At 39.9% G+C, this 22394-nt stretch overlaps 1 protein-coding gene across 6 annotated transcripts in view; it reads left to right on the top strand.

Annotated features, from left to right (window-relative positions):
• Positions 1-22185, top strand: part of LOC108665011 (TSC22 domain family protein 1) — a 97380-nt gene extending 75195 nt beyond the window's left edge. For 5 of the 6 annotated variants that reach the window (XM_047883556.1, XM_047883557.1, XM_047883558.1 and 2 more), the window contains one exon: positions 20510-22185. In XM_047883556.1, coding sequence (XP_047739512.1) covers positions 20510-20686 — 177 coding nt within the window. In that variant the 3' untranslated portion in view covers positions 20687-22185. Of the gene's footprint in view, positions 1-19373; positions 20197-20509 lie in introns of those variants that run through there. The other variant, XM_047883559.1, reaches the window with a different exon arrangement.
• Positions 22186-22394: the final 209 nt, after the last annotated feature.

Below are 22394 nucleotides of genomic sequence, written 5' to 3'. Positions count from 1 at the left end.
CGTAGATTTACAGGAACACAATTCTCTACGAAGCTCGTGCAGCACTTTCCTCGTTTAAGCACTTTCCTCGTTTATTCAAGATGTGTATTTTCCAAATTTTTTGTATTGCGCTTTGTGTGGTCTGTGTTAACTCTCGGCATATCTTGTGATGTGAAAGTAGTAGAGCTCGTAGCAGCAGAGGTGCTGCGTGGCACTGTGACGTCAGAACATGGTTGGTTGAGATCCCAAGAGAGGGCGCTGGCAGTGTCAGCCAAGAGAGGGCGCTGCCAGTGTCAGCCAAGAGAGGGCGCTGGCAATGTCAGCCAAGAGAGGGCGCTGGCAATGTCAGCCAAGAGAGGGCGCTGCCAGTGTCAGCCAAGAGAGGGCGCTGGCAGTGTCAGCCCTGCAATGAATTTGGTCAGCTAGGTACTAGCTCGGCAGGCACCCTACCTACGCCCGACAACAGCAACTCGAGAACGCGGCGTGAATGTGACCTGACTGACCTCGATCATGCTGAAAGATTCTGACGTGCAACTTATGACTGAATCAATCCTGTACTGACCACGCTGAAATATTCATCTTGATATAGCGATGCTAATCCTGCTCGATTGATTCATTAACATAATAGTATTTAATCATTGTATTTATAACAAAAAGTGAATGTCTCATTTTGCTTTAGGCGATGATCACAGTTTCATTGAGGAGCTGTCACTAAGCAATACGGGTTAGTTGGAAAGCTTTGGGTTAGTTGGATACATGAGTCTTTTTTTATAATATTCAGCCGCTTGGCGTGACTAACATTACAAGCTTTCTAATCATCGCGCAATAATAATAATTATAAAAATAGCTTCTATGGACGAGATCATGAGCAGCTCGAGGTTTGTGCGCGACGGTCCTTTGAAAATCCCCCTGTTGTTTTTATAAACGTTTTTCTCCTAGAAGGAACTTTTTTTGCTGCCAGAGGCGGCATAAAAAATATATAGCGCCTACGCTTTGCGCTCCAGCGTGTAGTTTAATCGGCGATGGTTTGCGTGTATTGTGACTTAGCACCTCGAGTTGACCGCATGCAATTGCCTCTAAAATGTGACCCTGGGCTGAGCACCGCTGTTACGCTGCAGACTGTGCAGTGGTGCGAGGACCGCGTGTGTGGCAGACAGGCTGTGCTGCTGCAGGGATAGCAACTAGGTCAGGGTTGAGTCTCGCACTCTTCTCTCGACTGCATATGTTGCTCTCTACGCTCTTGCTCTCTAGCTGCTGCTGCTGCTGCTCATTTCACTGTTGCTGTTGCTCTCACGCTGCTGCAGCTGCTCTTTTCAAACCATCTTCCCCACTTCACACTCACTTGTGTGTGTGATTGCGTTCTCATCGATCGCATTATGTCACAGGTGTTCTTGGGTTTTGGAGAGACAGAGTTGGTCGCTTCGGGCTCTCAACTGAAATGCTTCTTCCTTAAATTAATGTTTTAAAACACTTTTCCTACACTCTCTCATTATGATTCATCATTATATCTCCATTTAAAAATACGCTCATGTTCTAGTTAAGGTAAAGACAAATTTTTTCAACTCCGAGTCAGTTCCTGTTGGCTGTAAACCGCTGAGAATCTGGCACAAAATTATAAGAACTCTGCAGCTTTTGATTTTTCGTCAGAATATTCCTTCTATTTTCCCGCGGTCATAACAAAAACGCAATTGCAGTTTTCACTGCGCACGTCTTGTCGATCGCCACTTGATTTCCTATCTAATCTCCCCAATGAACAATAGGACCTCAAGGCTCTCATCACAAGAGCCTTCTCAGCAATTTTTTCCGGCTACGATTTCAATATTCGCTATATTTTCCTCGAACCGCAATTTGGTAAGCATTGAAACGCCTTGTTTGCAATTATAATTTTTTCGCAACAGGGAATTTCAGTCCCTTTATCGGTCATGAAAGAAAATGTTATTTTTATAAATCATCTTCTGCTAGAAATCTCGAGCAGTGTTTAGTAGAAGTTATCTACGCCCCTTGTGAGGATGTATTATTATCAATTATATTATATTATTCTAATATTATATTATCAATCATCCCTCGCAAATTCCGAGAATTCACAAACCGAATTTTTCTTATCTTTAACTTTAGGTGCATGACTAATTATTTTTGGGGTAAGTTTTGGTGCATGACTAAGAGTTATGCGTTGTTCTTTTTCGTATGTTTTTTTTTTCGTTGTCCTGTTTTCGCCGCGGTAAGGTTTGCTGCATGACTAATAGTTAGGCATTGTTATTTTTCGTATGTTTTCTAGCGAGGGCTCGCGCATGCCCCCGGTCGGGCGCTCGCGTGACAGACTAACTTTAAACCCACGCCGCCGTGACCCACATAAACTCTAGCGCGCCCATGCCTGCTGCATTTAGGGTACTGTCCCTTTAAACCTGCCTTCTTGGTACTCAGAGCCTGTTTTTGTTAATGTGATGAGTGGTTTATCATACTTTGTTAGTTGAAGCAAGTGTATTAATATGATGTCGAGTTATTTTTATACTTACTTAATTGAAGCAAGTGTATTAATATGATGTCGAGTTATTTATTATATTTTCTTACTTGAAGCAAGTATATTAAAATTATGTCGAGTTATTTACACTTACTTAATTGAAGCCAGTACCTATATCACATACATGGAATAATTACATGATAGACGTCACCGTACCGAGACAGATGGCATTAATCCGAGACAGAAATAATGAAATAAATTCTATCATTATTTCTGTCGACTGCTCAAAGTTGAACGTAAATCCTTGAATGTCATGGTCGTCTAGGCTGCGCATCAATTGTCCAGGCATAGTTGTTTATCCATGGTGTAGCCATATGCCATCCTATGCTTAATAAATCATTGCTATTTTAATGCTGACGCATCCTCATCAGCATCAAAATGCTCTATTAGGTTTTATTAGTTGGTGCATGAATACTACAACCTTTGATTATGCGTTTTTAGCGCATTTTCTCATTTATAGAAAAAATGCACTATTGTGCTCGCCATGTCCGTCTGTCTGTCTGTTCGTCTATATGTCCGTCCGTCTGTCCGTCCGTCCGTGACCTCAAGTTTTCGTCGACGAGAAAATGCGCTCTCTGTCACTCACTGCAGTGAGTACTGAGTTATATTTTTAAATTATTTTATATAACCCTTTGTCTGCTGACCGTAACCTTAGTTACCAGCAGTCCTTGAGTCACGAATAACCTGCACGACGATTAATTCGTCGTAGGAAATTGGTTGAAATCGAACATGTTTACTGCTGTTATGTGCCTGTATATATACCATCCTGCTGCCCTTTACGTTTCCTCCAAATTATTGTTCGCAGAACAGAAAGGTCCTTGGCACTGGACACGAGCGGACGCTGCTGCATCACAGGGATTGTAACTGCACCATATTGACTACTACTGCACCATAGTGCTCATGCAGTGCCTGCTACTGCACCCCATGCAGTGCCTGCTACTGCACCCCATGCAGTGCCTGCTACTGCACCCCATGCAGTGCCTGCTACTGCACCTGACCGAGCGCTTGCGCAGCAGCGGCAGGAAATGCCATTAAACACGCAGAACACGACGTCTCCGATATTTAGCTACGTGCTAGTTCCTCTGTACATTTTTTCAGGTCTCGCATCAATTTTTTACATTTTTGTTCCTCATTTCTATATGCGACTCAGCGATTGAGGTCTAATGCTCTTGTGGTAATTCTAATTCAACCTCATTTTTTTATACGACTCGGCGATAGAAGTCCTATTCTCTTGTGGTAATTCTAATTCAAAAACCTTTCGAAGAAAAGTTTTATTCTTTATTCCGAATATTTTGCATCTTTTGGCCTGCTGTTTAATCGAAAGAATAAGTGTCCACACGTTTACTTTGAGTTTTACTGGCAAGAATTGCGTGACCTGTACTCATAAGCAGTGGATATTGCTTCTGGAGTTCTCCTGAATGCCACGTGGCTGACATCACATCACCAGATTGCTGCGTCATACCTGACTGTCGTTTTGTGCGCGCTGTCTCTGAGAGCAGACTGCGTGGCGCGCCAGCTCGCCGCATTCTCAACTGCTGGGTACAAATGTGAGGTCTGTAATCGCCCGCAATTTATCCATCAATGGTCGTAGCCTCGCTCTTATTCTGCAGTCGTTTTGGCACTGTCTCTACAGGCGTGCGTGGATGACTAACTAGTCTCCTAAATAATTAACGATGCGCGAAAGTGGGTTCTTATATACAGGAGTTGGAATTTCACTTTTAATATAATTTGAGTTTTATATATACAACATTTATTTATGAAAAATATATACATTTATTAATAATGTAAGGGTACATTTGAAAACGATATAAGGTATTTAAATTGACTTTTCGTTGTCAAACAACGCGCGTCTCACTGTAAATTGCGCAAGAACTGATTAATATGGAAGCCTTGAGTTTGTAATTGGTCGACAAAGGACGCTTTCGTTTATCCTGTGGGTGCGACTTCCCTTCCAATCCCCATATACGCGCACTTCTGCGCATGGTCGCACAGTACGTATACCCACGTATATTATTTGGTTGTCGTGTGTTACGTAAACTCTGCTCGTATCCTGTATACCAGATCTAAGGAGCTCGCTCTCAACTTGACTTCATCTCCCGTCATGTCATTTTGAAATTTCCGGTATAGCTTTTGGGTTAGCAAATCCCCGGACGATCCTTTTGGGAAATTTGGGAAGTGAAATTTTCCTTCATTTTGGCCTTAAAGGTATGGTCATTCATGGATTATGCAAAGAAATAAATATGTGGTTTAATCGAATTTAATGCTACATGACCCATATGTTCTAGAAGAAATTTAGAGAAAAGTAATGCGGGATCACGCGACTGTGACGCAAGTGTTGTGTTGATTTTCTACGAAACGGGGAAGCGTTTTTAGAGCAGAGCATTTTTGTTCACCATTCGTTGGAGCATTTCAATTTTCAAACTTCTTATTTGGCAGAAACTAGCGTTTTCACAATCAGTAATACTTTACTGATTTTTAGAAGCATTATTTGCTAAAAAAATATTTAAAGTTCAACAATGCTCTAACTTGGTGGTTTTTCTGAGTCTTTTCATGTGTATGCCGCTCAGCATGAAAAGTAAGACTACTTGGACTCTATCCACACCTCCCCCCTCCCCTCTTTTCAGTATCAATCTAGGTCTCGACGTTATCTGATAAAAATTCCTACTCAGGCCTTCTAGCTTTCAATTGTTTATTACCAATGCTTTTCAATAATTTTCCTACACCAATCTTGGACATTTTTAAGGGGTGAGAGCTAGACATTATCTCAGGAGAAATTCACCGTACGTAGCACAAGCAGCTAATCTATTACATATTCTAGAAAGTTTGTGGCTGTGTTCGAGACCTGGCAACATAAATCTAAAGGAGGTGTTCGAGTGCGTATCTTCAATACTTACCGTATCGGGATATAACATGGGCATTAAATTTAAATTTTATCGCCAAATCGTGCGGTGACGGTATCAAACATTGCAATGCTGTCTAATTTTTTCTAATTAGTTTAAAGTTATAAGAAGATAATCTTTCAACCTTCTAATCTCAAAATGAGAGTTTTTACATAAATGTTAGTTAAATTTAGTTAAACCTTAACTGGTCCTAGTTAAACCTTACCGTATTTAGAGGATTCATGGGATGGCTGGAAAGGCAATTGATTTGATCTCAGCAGGAATCAATATTACCTAGCCATGCTATAGGATCGCAAGCTGCTTAATTAACAATTAAATGTCTTTCGCTGTCGCACTTACGTGTGGTTTATTGTTTGTTGCTGTACTTAAACGTCTCTGAAAATTGCTCGAAAAGGCAACCTTGAATACTAAAATAAGGATTGTGCAACCAAGCAAAATATCCATCACGTGCCTCAATCAACTAACATCCGACTTCTGATATAGCATTCATCTCCCTTGATGGTCACTACGAGATCAGATTAATAAGCACTCAAGTTTGCCGTGAAGAACGTTGTATTTGCCCTCCTACTACCGCAGTGTGATGACACGAGCTGAGTACCAAATGGCAACACAGTCGTGCACTGTGCGCATCAACGGACATGTCAAGTGGGCGGTGCATCATGCGTGGGCTGCGTGCGGTTCCCGCCGCTGCCTATACTACCACGTCCTCTTCCTGGATCAAAATCTCTCCCATCATTGCTTACTTGTAATCGAATTATTTACATACGCACGCATACAGAAAAATCATAGTCTGCTGCTAACGCTTCGGGTTTATCATGGGTATGATGATATGCATGGGTACCTGTTTTTGCCGCTGATTATACAGGAAACGTAGGTATAGTGGATTCGTGTTCAAAATGAAACTAGACAAACAGCTTGTAGCTATTGTATTAACCTTTCGCGATCAGGCCCCATCTGTTCTTTGGGCTTTCTTACACTTATATTAGCTGTAAGATTTGCTAAATTTATTTTACGGTAATTTTTGTTGGCTAATTCGTTAACTTCACATTGGTTACCGATGTATCACGAGCGTTTTTCTCATAATTAACATAATAACTTCCGTAATAATTGGTGGCTCCTCGCTCCTTCCACCCTGCGGTGAGATGAATCTGTTGATCTCGATTTTTTTTTTCGTTAAACGCAATTTTGAAAATTTTACCAAGCGTCTACGTTTAAAGAAAAATACGGTTTCTCGCAGACTCGCCGTCTCGCGTGCAGTAGAGTAGACACGACTGCATGTGCCGTATAGTTATCGTGTCTATTGCCTCGTTGGTCAAGGCCAGTGTTAACTTTACAGGCGTCTCCCCTGATCACTCTTTGAGGATTGCTTCCTCCGAGCTTTTGGTAGATCTTGAATGTTGCAGGCCCTTCACGCTGCTTATTATTTGACTTCTCCCGACGGTTTCTTTATGTTATGGCGCGAGCTCTCTTCATTTTTTCTTTTTTATCACTTATGTCAGTAAAAGTATTTTAGGATAGTATCACGTTCATAGTATAGGTTGGAGTATCATGTACAAGGGAATAAGTGTTAAAATAAAGTTTGTTTATCGTGATATGAGCTTTTTGGTAGGAATAAAATTACTGAACATTTTCTGTAACGCGAATTTTCACCAAAGTAATTTATTTCTGCTCATGGTATTATGCAGTTTCCCTACAAGCATTGTCCTTAGCAAAATTCAGTGTTTTTTTAATTCGAGATCTCCTGAGTTAGGTGCTGTAGCTACCAGGTTCCCTATCTATTGCTTATCTTATCTCGCTTTTATTTAGTGATACGTACGGTGCCCTAAAATACGAGTATTATAAATGTGAATTCGTGGTTGTTGATGGGCTGTAATTTTCTCACCTTAGGTATCATACCACTTCAAGATATTCCCAAGTTATCGCAATTCGTAATTCAGTGTTCACGTGAAGAGATGTACTCTGTTCAATTATAACGTCTGTCTCTTCAGTTATCGTTAATGGAAAAAATTTTCCAACAGTTCAAGTTCACTCAGGAGCAAAACAGAGATAACAATGTCTGAAAAGTATCAAATCAAGAAACTCCTAATCACGCAGTTCGTTTCGTATCATTTATATGCATGTGCATATCTGGAGAACTTATTTTTGCAATTGACTGAGCAAGGTTCCTTAGAGTATGCCTGTTTGCTCACCCGGTTCTATTCACTTCCCATCTTTAGTTTACAGAGCCTCACCGAATAGCACCTTTTGTTTTTCTTTCCTTGACAAAAAGATCCTGGTGAGCCGTGATGTGTACGCAGCAATTAGTCTTCGTCTCATTCATGGTTATTGCCTTGGCACCTTTGCGCTCAAGCGAGTTACGAGCCCTCCTTGAGCTTATTTTATGAACGCGCTGACAGCGCCCGTCGCTGTCGCTTCTCCCTGCATACCGAGAATGACCCGTACTATCAAATATATTTACGAGCTCGAAGCTCTGTCGATTATTATAATTACTATAACTGCTTTCCAAGCTTAGCCCACAAATTACAGTTGATAAATTAGTTGCTACGTGCTTTTAGAACGCTATGTATACTTGGGACTTTACGTGTACTTTGGCGAATTTTGATGGTACGGCCCATGGGCGGCTTGGCCTTCCGGTGAACCAGGCTGTTCTCGGCCTGCCCTCGTTCAACATTTGGCTACTTCATGAGGCTGCATCCTTGTGACGAGTACAGCACCAATGCTGTGATGTATATGTATCCCATTGCACATTGAAACTGCAGAATTATTACAAGCTGTTGATCAAACTTAGTTTTGGATTGTACTTTCGATATTTCATGTGACAATTTCTGTACAGAGTGAAGACGATTTCATTCTACATAGATTGTTTGATTTCGTATCAATTTATTGTTTTTCACTATATATATGTTTTTTTCACTATATTTTTTTCACTCACTATTTCCTGATTTTAATTTGAAAGATACAAATAATAATTCAATTTACAAAAAACATATATAGTTTTTTGTAAATTGTAATACAATTTACAAAAAAATATATTACAATACACGATGGTAAATTCCTTGTAATTTATTTATTTCTAATCGTGTCTAAATTGTCCGGTTTTCTCGCCTGATCGCCGTAAATGTTTGCTCCGTGTATGTTGGACCACACTGACACGACAGTATACATGCATTATAGCTGTCCGGCTTCGCAATGCTCCCATCCCAAGGCTAAGAATTAATACTCTGGCTTGATGTGAAGAACACTTTGTCTAGACCCTAGAACGTTTAGAATTTCCTGATTCACGACTCGCCGTTACAGCCTTATAATTTAGAGGAGGGAGCTTGGACCAGGAAGTAAGACATTCATATACGCTGTGCATGTGTAATGTCCACATCGCGCATCGACCCACTCTGTCCCATTAGGTGCATGCGCATCATTCATTGATACCTTGTTGTGCGAGAAGAAATGCTCGTTTTCAATTTCAAAGGTAACCACTTCTAGTTTTTTTAGGTGTAAAGCACTCGCATAGGGCTGTCATATGTAAAAATGATTCATTACTGTGAAATGATGCATTATATACTAACACATTTTATGCGTATTTGAATATGGAGCACAAAGATGAAATTTCCGTTGTTGGTGGAATGTATTTCAATATACCCTTTATAACTTATACATTTCCGTTCCAAGACGAGATCGTTCCATGGTGTCCTGCTGTGTTCCATTCCAAGAAATACCTTTCTGGAGATGGTCTTCGGGTGGTGAACTCACCGCCGGAATTCACGTCGTTTTGCCTGAGGGTCGGATGACTAGTAGTCGCAGGACTTTCTCGGGTCTGCGGGTCAGGGGTAGAAACAGTTCTGTAAAATTTCTGATATTTTCCAAACAACCTGGATTTTATTTTGCGCAGTATGTTGCAATGAAGCGTTAATCTTGAGCTTTCGCGTTTTTCCTGCGATTCTTTCGCTCGTCTGACTTCTAGTTTTCTAACCATTATTGTCTTAACCTTTCCATTCTTATTTGTTTGGGCCATTTGTTCATTCTTAAAAGTTAGTTGTATGTATGTGGTGAATACGTCTATCACGGTTTATCCATTGGGGTCGGTGAAGGATTGTTTTTTGGCTCATTTACTGAACGCTAGGGTGCTGTCACATTTTCTCCGTTTATATTCTAAATCATGTTTTTCCTTTCTCCATTTGTATTTCCTTCCTGCTCCTCTTGCATCACTACTTGCAGCAACATGAAAGAATCCCCGATTATTTCAACTGAATCGACGCAATAACCTAGTATTGAAGATACACCGAATCTTTCTCTCGACTCTCTTTTGGAGTTCGTAAACCTTTCGTCATCGGGCTGCGAGTGCGCTACTGCCCCGGGGCCTGTAACATTTTCGTCATTAATGACGTCAACATCAGGCTATATGGTCCCGACCAATGACATGGACGCAATTACGCTACTCCTGCGACCTCTACCAATCGTGTGAGCTGAAAGAGCGCTCGTGTGAATTCTAAGAAAATGAAACATCATCCCTACCCTTCACAGCTGTTCGTCTTTGTTCTTTTGTGATTTTTGTTAAGTGCGAAATGCTAGTCTCGTGGAAACTAATTGAGCTCATTGCAGGGAATTACACATTTGTAGAGTCAATAAATGTATTTATAAATGCTCTAATCTTGTATGAGTACGATTCCAAGGTTTATGATTAATGTTAAGTTATAGATAGAAGCTGTGATCTTGGTCTTACCCCTATTACTACTCGTGTATTATGATTCGGTGTTAAATGTATTACTACTGCTCTTATTTCAAGATTTCTGGCACTTTCATTTTCATTCCATAATAAATTTGCATTATTTGGTTGCTGTAATCTTACATTGAACCATTAACTTTGAATGATGCCGAGTCCGCTCAAGTTTTTCTGAAAATGATTTTAAACGCTGTTATATAGCACTCACAGGACTGCACACTCGTCAAGTTTATCAGTAGTATGTGAATATTCTCTTTTTTTAATCAGAATGTCTCCAAGATAAGATCATATTTACGCAAATATGAGATGCATAATATCGCAGATGCTGCATGTTGGCAACACCACTTCTTACTTGAATTCGAATTGTTTTCAGTCCAACACAAGATTGTGTGCCTTAGTGTCATTGTTTGCTAATGTTGAGCATGATGATGTCAGATGGTTGCACTGGTGATGTCATTAAAGAATGACGTCAATGCGTGACATCCGCTGAGTTCAAATAGAGGCTATCGCTAAAGTCAAGCCATAATCGTCTTGTTAATCTTATTTATTAAGATAAATATATAAGAGATACCCTTTTTCGAGTGAATGGTAAGTGTTTTTGTGCAAGACTACCGACCGACAGAAGTTCAATTTTGATTCATCCGTTTTGGGGGATGTATCTCTTTGATTCTGTAAGTATCCATGAATAAATTGAGACAAAATTTAATATGACTAACCTACGTGAAGGTACATCGTTGTATTTAAGTAAAGTTCTATCGCGTGTTCGCAGTCTTTATATTGAAGTTCAGGTAAATTTACCGATGAAGCGGGCATGTCACTTGACCTGTTGAGTCAGCTTGACGTACCAGGTCCAGATAAAACCAATGTAATCCAGTGTGCTGCTGGTCAGGCGTTCGAGCTGCTATGATGTTGAATTTGACCTCTGGCTGTTTTCCTTCCACGGGATGCTATTACACGAGGAAAAAACTGGACCTTCTCGAGACTGTCTCTAGACACGCATCTCACCTGATTGATCAAAAACTAGTTTAACATTGAATATATACTTTCTTAGTTTAAAAGTTTATATTGTTTTTGGTCACTGAATTATATACATTATTCAGTTGGTACACTTAATTTTGTGACAGTTCAGCCTTTTGAATTTTCGTTTGTGTTGCTTGCTACTCACTGATAATGGCAGTTGTGGAATAAACTATTTGTAAAAAGATACCTACGGTATTAATAATTATTCTTTAGAAATGTGTTTTCTTCACGTCTGGTTAATAAATATATTGTCCAGCATTTCTTCTTGATCTAGTATGAATTTATTATGTCGTACTGCAGCTATTACGAATAACAGTTCTCCGCGTGGGTCTGTTCAGGAAGAGGAACTGAGTGCATTGGGGTAGAATCCTTTAGGCGACAATAATGGATTGTCCTCTCAACCCACACGTTTTTTTTTTATTCCATGGTACGCTTGCAAACTCGGGTAGGCTAACTGCTTATGCCGAGGCCTTCCACGATATGCTACGAGTTGGACCTTGGAGGTCTTGAGACTTAGACTGTTATGAAACAAGTAGTATTTTTTGTGTAGCCTTTGAGGTTCTGTTGCTTTGATATCAATTCAATGTGAACTTTGCCCCCCATCATTCGAAAATTATAGCGGGCGTTGAGTGGTGTACAGTCAAAATCCGTTACTGCATGTAGCCCTTCATGCTAAAACGTATCCGATTTATTTTCAATATATTCTGGATTGGTAAGCACGGCTTAAGTCTGTGACAGCGATTATAAATCAATTTTGCCTCGCCTTTATTTATAAACGTGCTCTTCAAAGTTAAATTCGACATCGTATAAAATTATTTTTCTATTATATTGTAAATGTGAAGTTTCTCTACCATCAAAAGGTCGCCAACTTGCCTACTAATAATAATAATATTTTATGGCCACAAATATCACAAAGTTATTACACGAGTTTACTTTAATATATCTTATACAATCCATCCGTTAATTTCATTTAAATGTATTCCTATCCATTATTCGCTACTCATAGTAATTTGTTCATATATATCAAGTTAGAGCTGCTCTGTCAAGTACGTCATTCCTATGGAAATATTGGCTCTGCAATTCATGGACATTAACTTTTGTTAGTATCGCTGGTAATTGATTCTTTTAGAGCATTACTAACATGAGGCCACTGCTTTATTTACATTTTCATTAATATGATGAGGGTTTGCGGAAGACGTCTCGCTTATGGGCTCAAATGTTGACCGTTGTTAATAGACAATGCAATGCCTTGTTAATATTCGTTTAAAACTTTTGAATATTATCACTCGGCAGCTCAAAATAATGGATCTCAATTTATCTCGAGAATTTTTCCATGGTCATTCTAGAGCTCATGCGTAATTTTGCATTGTTCGCACAATGCTATAGTTGAAATTTGTTGTATTTTGTTTTCAATGGATATTTATTTGCATCATTGTACTCGAAGTCCGTTGTCTGAAATTTAAATATTTATCTATAAGGGGTTGTTCAATAGGAAAATTTGTAAGCGTTTTATGTCAAAATCGCCCTCAAGAGCTGCAATTCCCTTTTTGAATTAAAGTGTTATTTTTCTTTTAAATTGACTTTTCGTTATGATTGTTACATGTCGTTTTCTTGCCACTTGGCGCACAAGTTTGTAGCCACACCTGTCCTTGAGGTTGAGCACACATGTGCTAATCTGATGTACTGCATGAGCTCTATTTGGGTCATGTCTCGTGTATCCATGGCTGACCAACCAGCAACCTAGCAAGGTTCTAGTCTCAACTTTGTTTATTATTAGGTATCTATTAATGTGTGTTCACGCGTCGTGAAGATGTCTATTTGCATTGAATTCATTGATGTTCACCTGTATTGCGAGTGTATTCAGACAGGTTGTTTCAAAGATCCAAACACCAGTCCTACGCTTGTCGTGAAAATAATAAATAATCTTGTAGGTACATGAAATATTTACCTGAAAATGATTTGCTTCGTGTGAAGTATGTATTTTTATCATTGATGAAACTGTAATGTATTGGCCATGGCACTTGTATCGCTATAACTCGTCCGTAATTAAGATTAAGTTGCGTAACGATAACAATATCCAAATTTAGCTTGAAGTTTCCTCCCAGAAATAAAATACCGTATCTAACATTAATAAGTTATTATCAGCAATCTTAGCACGAGTCTTCTAAGTGGTTGTCAGCGAAAACTGGAGGTCAACATCCACTGTTTACCGAACCGCTAAAGTAAACATATTAACAAAACTTCTAAGCCCTTGTTTGTTAATACATTTTGATGTGAGCCTTGTTAATACATTTTTTTAATTCCTGTGATCGATGATCGAGTTTAGGGGTCAATGGTCTAAGAGTTTCGGAGGCTCATGCTTAGGAGTGTAGATTAAGATGGCGGTAAGTCGGTTGCTGTGGGCCCGAGAGGTATTTCTGTCCCGACCTGCATTCCTCGGTCTTTGCTGTACCCGGAGGTATAGCCCCGTGATCTTGGCAGGCCCGACCATTCTTGTTTGCTTGAACATTCGACATGTCGAATTGTCAAAATTTTTCATTTGACAATTCGTTTTGGGGTCTCGATTATTTTGTAAATCTTGCTCGCATGTCTCTCGAGTATTCATGAATTGAAAGACGGCCGTTTAGCTGATTTTTTTTCTCGGTGAAAGTAAAACCTTAAATAGTGCTTATTTCCCGAACTAATTCGTGTGTATTCTAAATTTTACTGTTCCTAATATTCTAATATGAGCAATATTTGTTGTCGTCGTTTTATGTTGTTGAGTATATAACTCATGTTGACCTAATGCACTGCCCGGACCACTTGTTCGGCACACTTCCACTTAGACTATTGACGTCACAAACTCCAGACAATGTGGCTGCTCTACCCTTGTATAGTTGTTCCTCCCTCCAGTAATGTTCCACTTACTTCCCCAGCTTCAAGTAAAAAATTTCAACTGTTCGTGCCTCAGCAAGCGTTTGAGCTCTTACCACATGCACCAAGCGGAAGCGAATGAATTTTAAAATTCAGCATCTCTGCGATTCCTGGAAAGTGCTACAAGCTACGAAGTTTCACCATACAGCTATCCTGCTTAAAGTTTGTTTCGTACTTCCCTTTAAAGATTTCATCATAAATTTGTGCAAGGTGGTATCAATTCTTGAAATCTTTATGCACTAACAAACCAGGTTGAAATCACGCGTATACTGCACTGCTGCTGTTTTTTTCAGCATTTCTATCGTTAATTTGATCGGTGGATCTGCAATATCAATGAATTTATATGGCGATTGTAATGCAGTGTGCTGCGGTTTCATCGAGTACTGAAATAAATACATATTCTTAATTTAATTGTGCGTAGATCGAATTTAATTCCACTTTATTTGTAAAAAATATACGTGGTATACCGTTCCACATTTGCCTATACTTAGTCGCGAAAAAGATGTGCATTGAAATAAATTTATGAATTTAGCGGTAATATGGTATGTCATACAACTGCGCACACTCTGTTGTTGGGGTCAGTGCCTTGCACTATCAGGGACCTTCACTAGACTTAGTTGGTGCGCGACTGCTGCTCCAATCATCCTTGTTTGGTGCCGGTCACGGTCATCAATCTATCCAATCTTGAGATGCTCGCGCTCTCTACCAACGAGTCAGGTATGTGCACCTATTGCAATCTCTGACTTAATAATGTTTACGTTTCAATTTATTCAGAACTTCAACTTGATTATTTCATTCCTGTCCAATTCTTTTTCGTTCAAGCCAACATTAAGTGTTGCTTTGGTAATTTATTTTATTAAGTTGTTACGGTCAGACAACTGTGGTTCAGCTATTCATATGTTTAACTAAAAATAAGCAGTTGATAACAAAATAGTCCAGCTTTTAACAATGGCTACTATACCAGTTAAAATAGTAGTCATTCAAGCCGTTTTTTTGCCTCTCTCCGATAGTTGCAGTATCTGAGTCGCAGTCTCTTAGCCATCCAGTTAATAAATATGCTTTTTATTATTCAATATATATTGATGTGAGAATAATTATCTTTTAAAAATAAAATGTTTGCAGGAGTGTATCACATCTTTCGTCTATTTTTCACAATACACAGTTGTACCAAGTGCTCTGTCAAGTCTTCATATTCATGCACAATTTTATGCGCGGGCATAGAGTGCCACTGTAAGTGTCATTCTATGACTGCGCGGTACGGGTAGAGCCCCTAGCAACAGCCGAGGTAGAGAGAGAGAGAGAGAGAGCGAGGGCAGGGATGGGGGGCGCGCGGAAGTGCATATCCTAATGACGTTACTCGCGGCTCTAGAGCGAGGCGGGGGGAGAGTGAGGCGAGTGACCGGGGGCAGAGAGGGAGGGGTGAGTGAGGCGAGTGACCGGGGCAGAGAGGGAGGGGGGAGTGAGGCGAGTGACCAGAGGGAAGGGAGTGGGCAGAGAGGGAGGGGAGAGTGCGCGGTGATGATCTCTTGAGACGCCGCGCTGTCTGTCGTTCTCTTACCTAACCCCTTCTCATCGTACCTACCCCAACCCCCTAGTTTTTTGTGCACTCTTAGTTCTGTGTACACGTATTTCTCAGTATTAGTGGAGCAGCTGATTCTTGCCTCTGGTTCTTGCGTATAATTTTTCAACGGGGCCCTTGCCAAGACGGTTCCTGAAAGTTTACTAAGAATGACAGGGTTTTTATTCCTTTTCTTGTTTATTTAATATGAAATAATACATCATTGGAAGACTCGGTATCAGATATGTTAGATCTCCATTATTTATGCGGTATATGAAGATTTTTCGCTGTTATAATAATCTGAGCTCGATATTATTATTGATATTAAGATTACACCTTCAAGTCTTGATAAAAGGGAGGGTGAGAAAAAAATATATTTTTTGGGTCGATGATGTTATTAATTGTACTAGATATTTCCCCAATGCTGCAAATTCCTTTCCATCTACAAATTACATGTCTACCGATGATATTATATTGAATTTGTTCTACCGCGAAACTCGTGTAAACATAAAAAAGCTCTAGGCTGTTGACATTATTTGTCTATGATACCTCGACAGGCTCGACTGTATAAACAACGCGTCTGGTTATATCAGAAAAAAGACATTATGGATGTGCTGTTATTAGATAAGAGCTCTTCAGAGTTATCTGTGCGTCGAGTGCAATTAGAGAATAATTACCGTTAATAATTACCTAATTCCCATTCCCACATGTAATCACAACCATTATGAGTATTAAGTAAAGGTCATCGACCCACTTTCGTTCACGGTTGCTACGCCAGCTCGTATGTAGTAGCGGCGTGAGCAGTGTCTTTGTGGCACGCTATCGTTCACGGCTGTCACAGATAAGATATGGTCGGTGCTGCCTGTGCTCCATGTGTCATTTGTAGCTACACACATTCACTACAAATTAAAATGTCGCTTCTCTTTAAAGTTTTGAACTGTCGAACTTTTCGCAGATAATTATTTATAGCTTTTCTGTACAGGACTGGTCAGTTCAATTCCTACATTCAACCTGGATGATCTAACTCGTCTCTTTCTTACTACATCCGTTACTATGCCTACTGACGCGTGTAATAGCAAATCAAAAGTCATTTTGTATGAGTGTCTTCTTTTCAGTTCTATTTCGTGTCTCTGAAACACTGTAAAGCTGCTTAATTTCTTCTTCCCAACTTCAGCATTTGAAACGTTCCACCACTTGTGGGTGATGAGCGATAGTTGACATAGATGTTGTGACTTACTGACTTGTTAGTGATGACTATTTTTTATCCTTCAGTACAAGTTACTGGTATTGCATACATACATAAGTTACTCCGCTTATCCATTACTTGTTGCATTTTTCTCATATCAGCCTCTTTTGATATGAAATCTCTTGCATGACCTTTGCTATTTTTAAAATTTGGCAAGTCACTACGTGCAATGATGACGGAATCAATGAATGAGTTCTGTATACATCCTTGATTCTTATTCTCTGAGCTTACTTGCACCTTATAAATGCAGGACTAGTGATTGTTGGATGCTATTTCTTTCCTTTCGTGCTCCCAGGCACGCATGTAGCTCACGTGCGAACTGCATGAACGCCCTGTGACATTTGCGTGGAGAAACCGGCTTTGCAGCTCAGTTGTGGCTCTGGGCCCATACTTTCAAAAAAAGTTAAGTGATCGTAAGTTCATCAGCCAATCATTGACGGCCTTTCAAGCAAAATCCACCAATCATAGACAAGAAAATAGAGCGTAAGTACTTACGTTCACTTAGCGAGTTTTGAAAGTATGGCTCCTGGCATCTACTTGGATCAGTTCGATATTTCTCTTAGGTCGCTCAGCTTTTTGTTGCGATGAGGCGAATTAACTAAAAAATCTATTTGGATCGATCGTTTGGGACGTTCTGCTTGTCCGACACTCAAAACAATTATCGGTAGTAAATGTTTTGTCTTGTTATCGAAGGTTCAATTGCTAGTCCTATTCATTTATTCCGGTTGGCCGACGGGGTGAAACTTCGCTGTTCAACGTATAGGTTGCGCGATTCGTAATGTTTACATTTGCGAAAGAAAAGAGAAAAAAAAGAGGACAGCAGTGAATGCCTGTTCGATCAAAAAGTTCACGTTTCCATGATTGTGGTTCGGGTTTTATAAACAAGGTATCTTCAAGCCTAATCGTACAAATATTTTATCCGATGGTACGTCTGTTTAGCCTTGACTTGCATTTTCTGTCCTTGAACTAAAGATTGAGCGACTTTTTTTAATGTTAAGGACCACAACAAGGCTTTCAGTGAAATGTGACAGGAGATTGTCAGGCAGCCTCTCGTGCCTACTGCAATGACCTGATTTTTGGTGAGTACGTCATTACGCTTATACATTGAGTCATATGGTTCTCCTCACTGCCTAAATTCCTAGCTCATATGCCCTCGCAGTAATTATGCTACATAGCACATGCCAATTTTCACTGGGATGTTTGCGTGACTGAGCTATGCCTCTGTATAGCCGCTTTTCCTTAATGTGAATATTCAATTCTTACACACACAGTGCATGACACAGTACTCGGCTGACTTCCTATGGCGTCCTTGGGGTTTCCTTGATATCATTGATCCTGTGTGAAGATAAAAAAACCATCGCCCAGCTGATCTTATGTTCTCGTTGGTTCACAATGAGAACCTTGTTTGTCCATGAAAACAAATGTCGATTTGGATCGATCGTTTGGTATGTATATTATAGTGATGGTATGTATAGAGTGATTCACGGAAACTTTTTGTTTTGTATTTCGCGCCAAGCAGCCAGATGTAGGAAAAGTGCGGGGAGTATTTCATATGAAAGGCACAAGGTCATGAAGTTTCGTGTCCCGCTTAGTCAATTAATTGCCACTATACATTGGACCAGTGAGCAGCGTGCGTTTGCTGTTGAGGTGTACTTTTCTAATGACTATTTCATTACTGTAACGATTTTAAACGAGCATTCCGTACTCGGTTCCGTATTCGTCCTTCAGGTCGGGTTCCTGATCGGAAATCGATTGTTAGGTGGGTGAACACATTTAGGGCAAGTGGAAGTGTGAATGCAAGAGTCAATTGTTTATATTTACTGTCCAAGGACCCTAACTCATTGGAACAACATACGTCAATTAAGCTATCGCTAACATATCCGTCAATATGCTTCAGCGAGTTGAACGGAGCTCCAAAAATCGAATGCAAAAACTGAATGCATTGACAATCGGGGCCGTCATTTGTCCGATGTCTCTTTAAAACTAAGTGATAAAAATTTCAGTTGATGTCCTTTTCTATAAAATTTAGATTGTTATGTAAAGTTTCCGTTAATCGCCCTGTATATACTGCATTATTATCACCGGCACAGCTCATACGAACATCACAGTCAAAGTTCTGTTTTTAATGAAGAGAATATCAAAAAAAGTCCGCAACGATAGTTTGGGTGTAAAAACCGCTAGATTTATGGTGTCTTGTCAGAGTAAGACGAAGGATAGCGAACTTGGAAATAATGTTATACATATTATCATGCTTATTCGTTTATTGGGTGATGTTGTTCCAATACCCCAGCTTATTTACTTACAGTCGGATTGCTTCCACTTCCATAATCGATTTCCAGTCGTCGTAGTAAGACGAGAAGTCGAATTCTATGCATGCCTCGATAATGCAAACCAGTCATCATGGTGCGGTATTCTCCGTGTGACGCGAAACCTGAAGTGAGTACGTTTGTGCGTGTGTGTGTTGCAAGAGAGGCGATGGATGGGAGGGGCCAGTACAGCATAAAAGCCTTCTATCTGGCCCTGTGTAGACAGTTCTGAGTTGACCATACTCGTGAGAGGTGCACTTGTGGCCATTACTGAAAGCTTTTAGTTGCTACCCCGCGTCTGAAATCTACGGGTTTTGATCGCCGAGATTTGAAAATACTTGCGGGTATTGAAAAGTGTTTATATTTCGAAGCTGTTATTTTGTGAAAATACTTTATGTTGAAACACAACATGCATATGGAGACGCTTGATCACGGTTTCTCGCCTGCAACTCACTCCGATGGCGTTTTGGGCTTGTCCTATCCTCATTCTCCGGAGCCACAGTTGAACCACGCAACACAATTCAACGACTGTTTACAGCCTCAGTATTCTCCGATCCCTTACGATGAGGGTTACTCGTATGAAAACGAGGATTCTTATGAACCTTGCTCGCCTTCAGTAATGACTTCACCCTTGGACACTCCATTGCATTCCTACTCTCGCACTGCCAGCACTTCATCGTACTCGTCGGATGGTTCTTCCATAAGCAATTTTTCATCGTCACAATCATCGGGATTTTCTGAAATGCCGAGCATCTCCAGCCTGTCCATATCATCTGAATGTCCATCATCACAGTCATTGTTTCCTGAACCATCGGCATCTTATAATCCTTTCTCCAGTGCCAAGAGAACAAAACGTATCTCAAGCAATCCCTCAAGCCTTATTAAATCTAAATCTTCACGGGATAAAAGTGTACCAAGAAGAAGCTCTGCTCCAGCAAAGGGAATTTCCACTGAATCATCTGATGGATCTAGGAAAGATTCATTCATATACGACGTCCAGCTTGATAGTGACAACGTGCTCCTTTTTGTACCTGATTTGGTGAGTTTTTATGAAACGCGACGTAAACAAAATTAAATTCTTCGATATCGTTGTATAGACTTAATTTGTTGCAAAATTCAAGCTAGAAGACAATTCGCAATGCACTTCTACTCGGTTATTTTTGTACGGCGTTGGTTGCTCCTATTGGTATTTTTTCACGGTGCCCTGTTGGCATCAGACCAGTTAAGCACAGCCGCCCGCACCTAGTATCGTTCTACGCAGATGTACTGAGACAAGAACGATTAAAAATTCAATTAAAACTCGTCTTCGTAACTTTATATACTTAATGACATTTATTTTTTTTCTCTTTCAGGATCTGGTAAAGTCTCATCTGATGTTCGCCGTTCGGGAAGAAGTTGATGTTCTGAAGGAGCGCATTGTCGAGCTTATGGAGCGGATAAATCACCTGGAATACGAGAATAACATCCTCAAGAAATACGCATCGCCTGAAGCCCTCCAGCAACTGCAACACCAGTCCCCGAATCCTTAAATGTCGAACCCGACTCCATGAACTCTGAGATGAGTTGAATGACTGGTAGCTATTCATATTATAAGATACCCTGCAACTTTGGCTTTCATTTGCAGAAATGGATTATCTTGGGATAATTCGCTCTTTACTGAAAGCTGCAAGTTTCTATGCGCCTTCTGGAAATGAGTAGAACTTTCCACTTATTCATATTTTAGCTCCTAAAGCTTCCAAAATATGCCCTTTCTAAGTTATTATTATGGGATGAATCTACGATATTGTGTATGAATTTATGTGTGAATGATAATCCCGTCGAGGGGGTTTTCAGTTTTAGCCGAACGCATTCAGTGTGAGTATGTTCAAGTTGTAATGAGAACCCGTCACCCCAAATCTGGAAACAGATCTGACGTGGAGGACGATAGTTTCAGATTAATACCTTACTACAGGTGCTTAGTTCATTTTGTGTTTGTTATCGCATACCACTCTTGTTTTTAGACCGATGTTACGAATGCAACTAGTCATTTGATTGCTTTTGGTCGCGCAAAGTTACATTCGATGGCATAGATCATGGGTTATGTGTGTGTTTAAACACAATAATGAAACTTGTATGAAATAACACTTGCAATCTTCAATGACCAGTTTTTTTTAACTCCAGGCTGCTCTGGTGATCTTTTCTGCTGTATAATTTTATGGTATTTATTTTTGAGTGCATGCTATAAGATATAGGCTCTATTTCTGATTTACCCTATTTAGTTTATATGCAAAACGTAGTTTTCTATCAATAATTCGTTGGTCACTGTTCATAATCACTTTCTCTTGGCTTCACTCGTTTCGAGTTTCGATGCATCACAGTGCCCGTGAACTCAAGTCGACCGCGTAAGTGAAGAAAAGGCCATTCAGTCCGTCAGTCAAATTTGACTGAAGAACAAATAAATATGCTTGCTATGTTGTCACTCTATTTGCCGCCTGCTTTGTTACGCCTTCATTACAATGTTCATGCAGTATATGTGCATCTGAGCGTAGGCATTATGTTGATTGCTGACGCGGTACAATTATTTTATGTGCCGTGGCTCCTGTGAATTTCAATTTTGTTTACTAAGGGGCTCGTCATTCATGCAAAGCTTTTGAGGTTTAGATTAAGGTTTTTAGAATGCCGTGCTGAATTAATTTAGGCTCCATGTTTTGTTGAAGCATGATCGTGATCAATAGGAATTTTCTTTTGTAAATATAATATCCTGCCATGTAACTGCGTGATATATAAAACTATTTCATTGATACTACGAATACAGTTGATTTTCTTCCATTCAGCATTGCTGTGAAGTTTTGCGATGTGTAAATGCTGAGTCTCACGCCTGAAGTGAAATTGTATGTCATGCAAGTAAATGATAAAGAGGAACCGTGCAAATGGAAGGTGTATACCTGGATGTATTCTGTATGAGAGAATAATCCGACGGGTATGGTGATGTTTATACTACCATTACGTTTGTATAAGTTGCATCTAATAAAAGCTCACTTATTTTGTACCCATGACTATTGTTCATCCTGGTATAATCTTTAGGTCTGATAAGGATTCTTAGCTTTTTATCGACAAGTAGCAAAATAATTATCTGCAAGTAGCGAATCAGTACGAAACCAGCAAGGTAATAGCAAGGAAATTCCAGTATTGAAATGCTTTTGTTAAAGGTTCTGAATCGAATATAAAAACGTACAGAAATCCATCAGTTAGACATTG

The sequence above is a fragment of the Hyalella azteca genome, unplaced genomic scaffold (assembly GCF_000764305.2).
Source record: "Hyalella azteca isolate HAZT.00-mixed unplaced genomic scaffold, Hazt_2.0.2 contig13225, whole genome shotgun sequence".
In the NCBI taxonomy this organism is placed as follows: domain Eukaryota; kingdom Metazoa; phylum Arthropoda; class Malacostraca; order Amphipoda; family Hyalellidae; genus Hyalella; species Hyalella azteca.
Note: the sequence above shows the minus strand (reverse complement) of the source record. Positions and strands in the feature narration are given on the sequence as shown.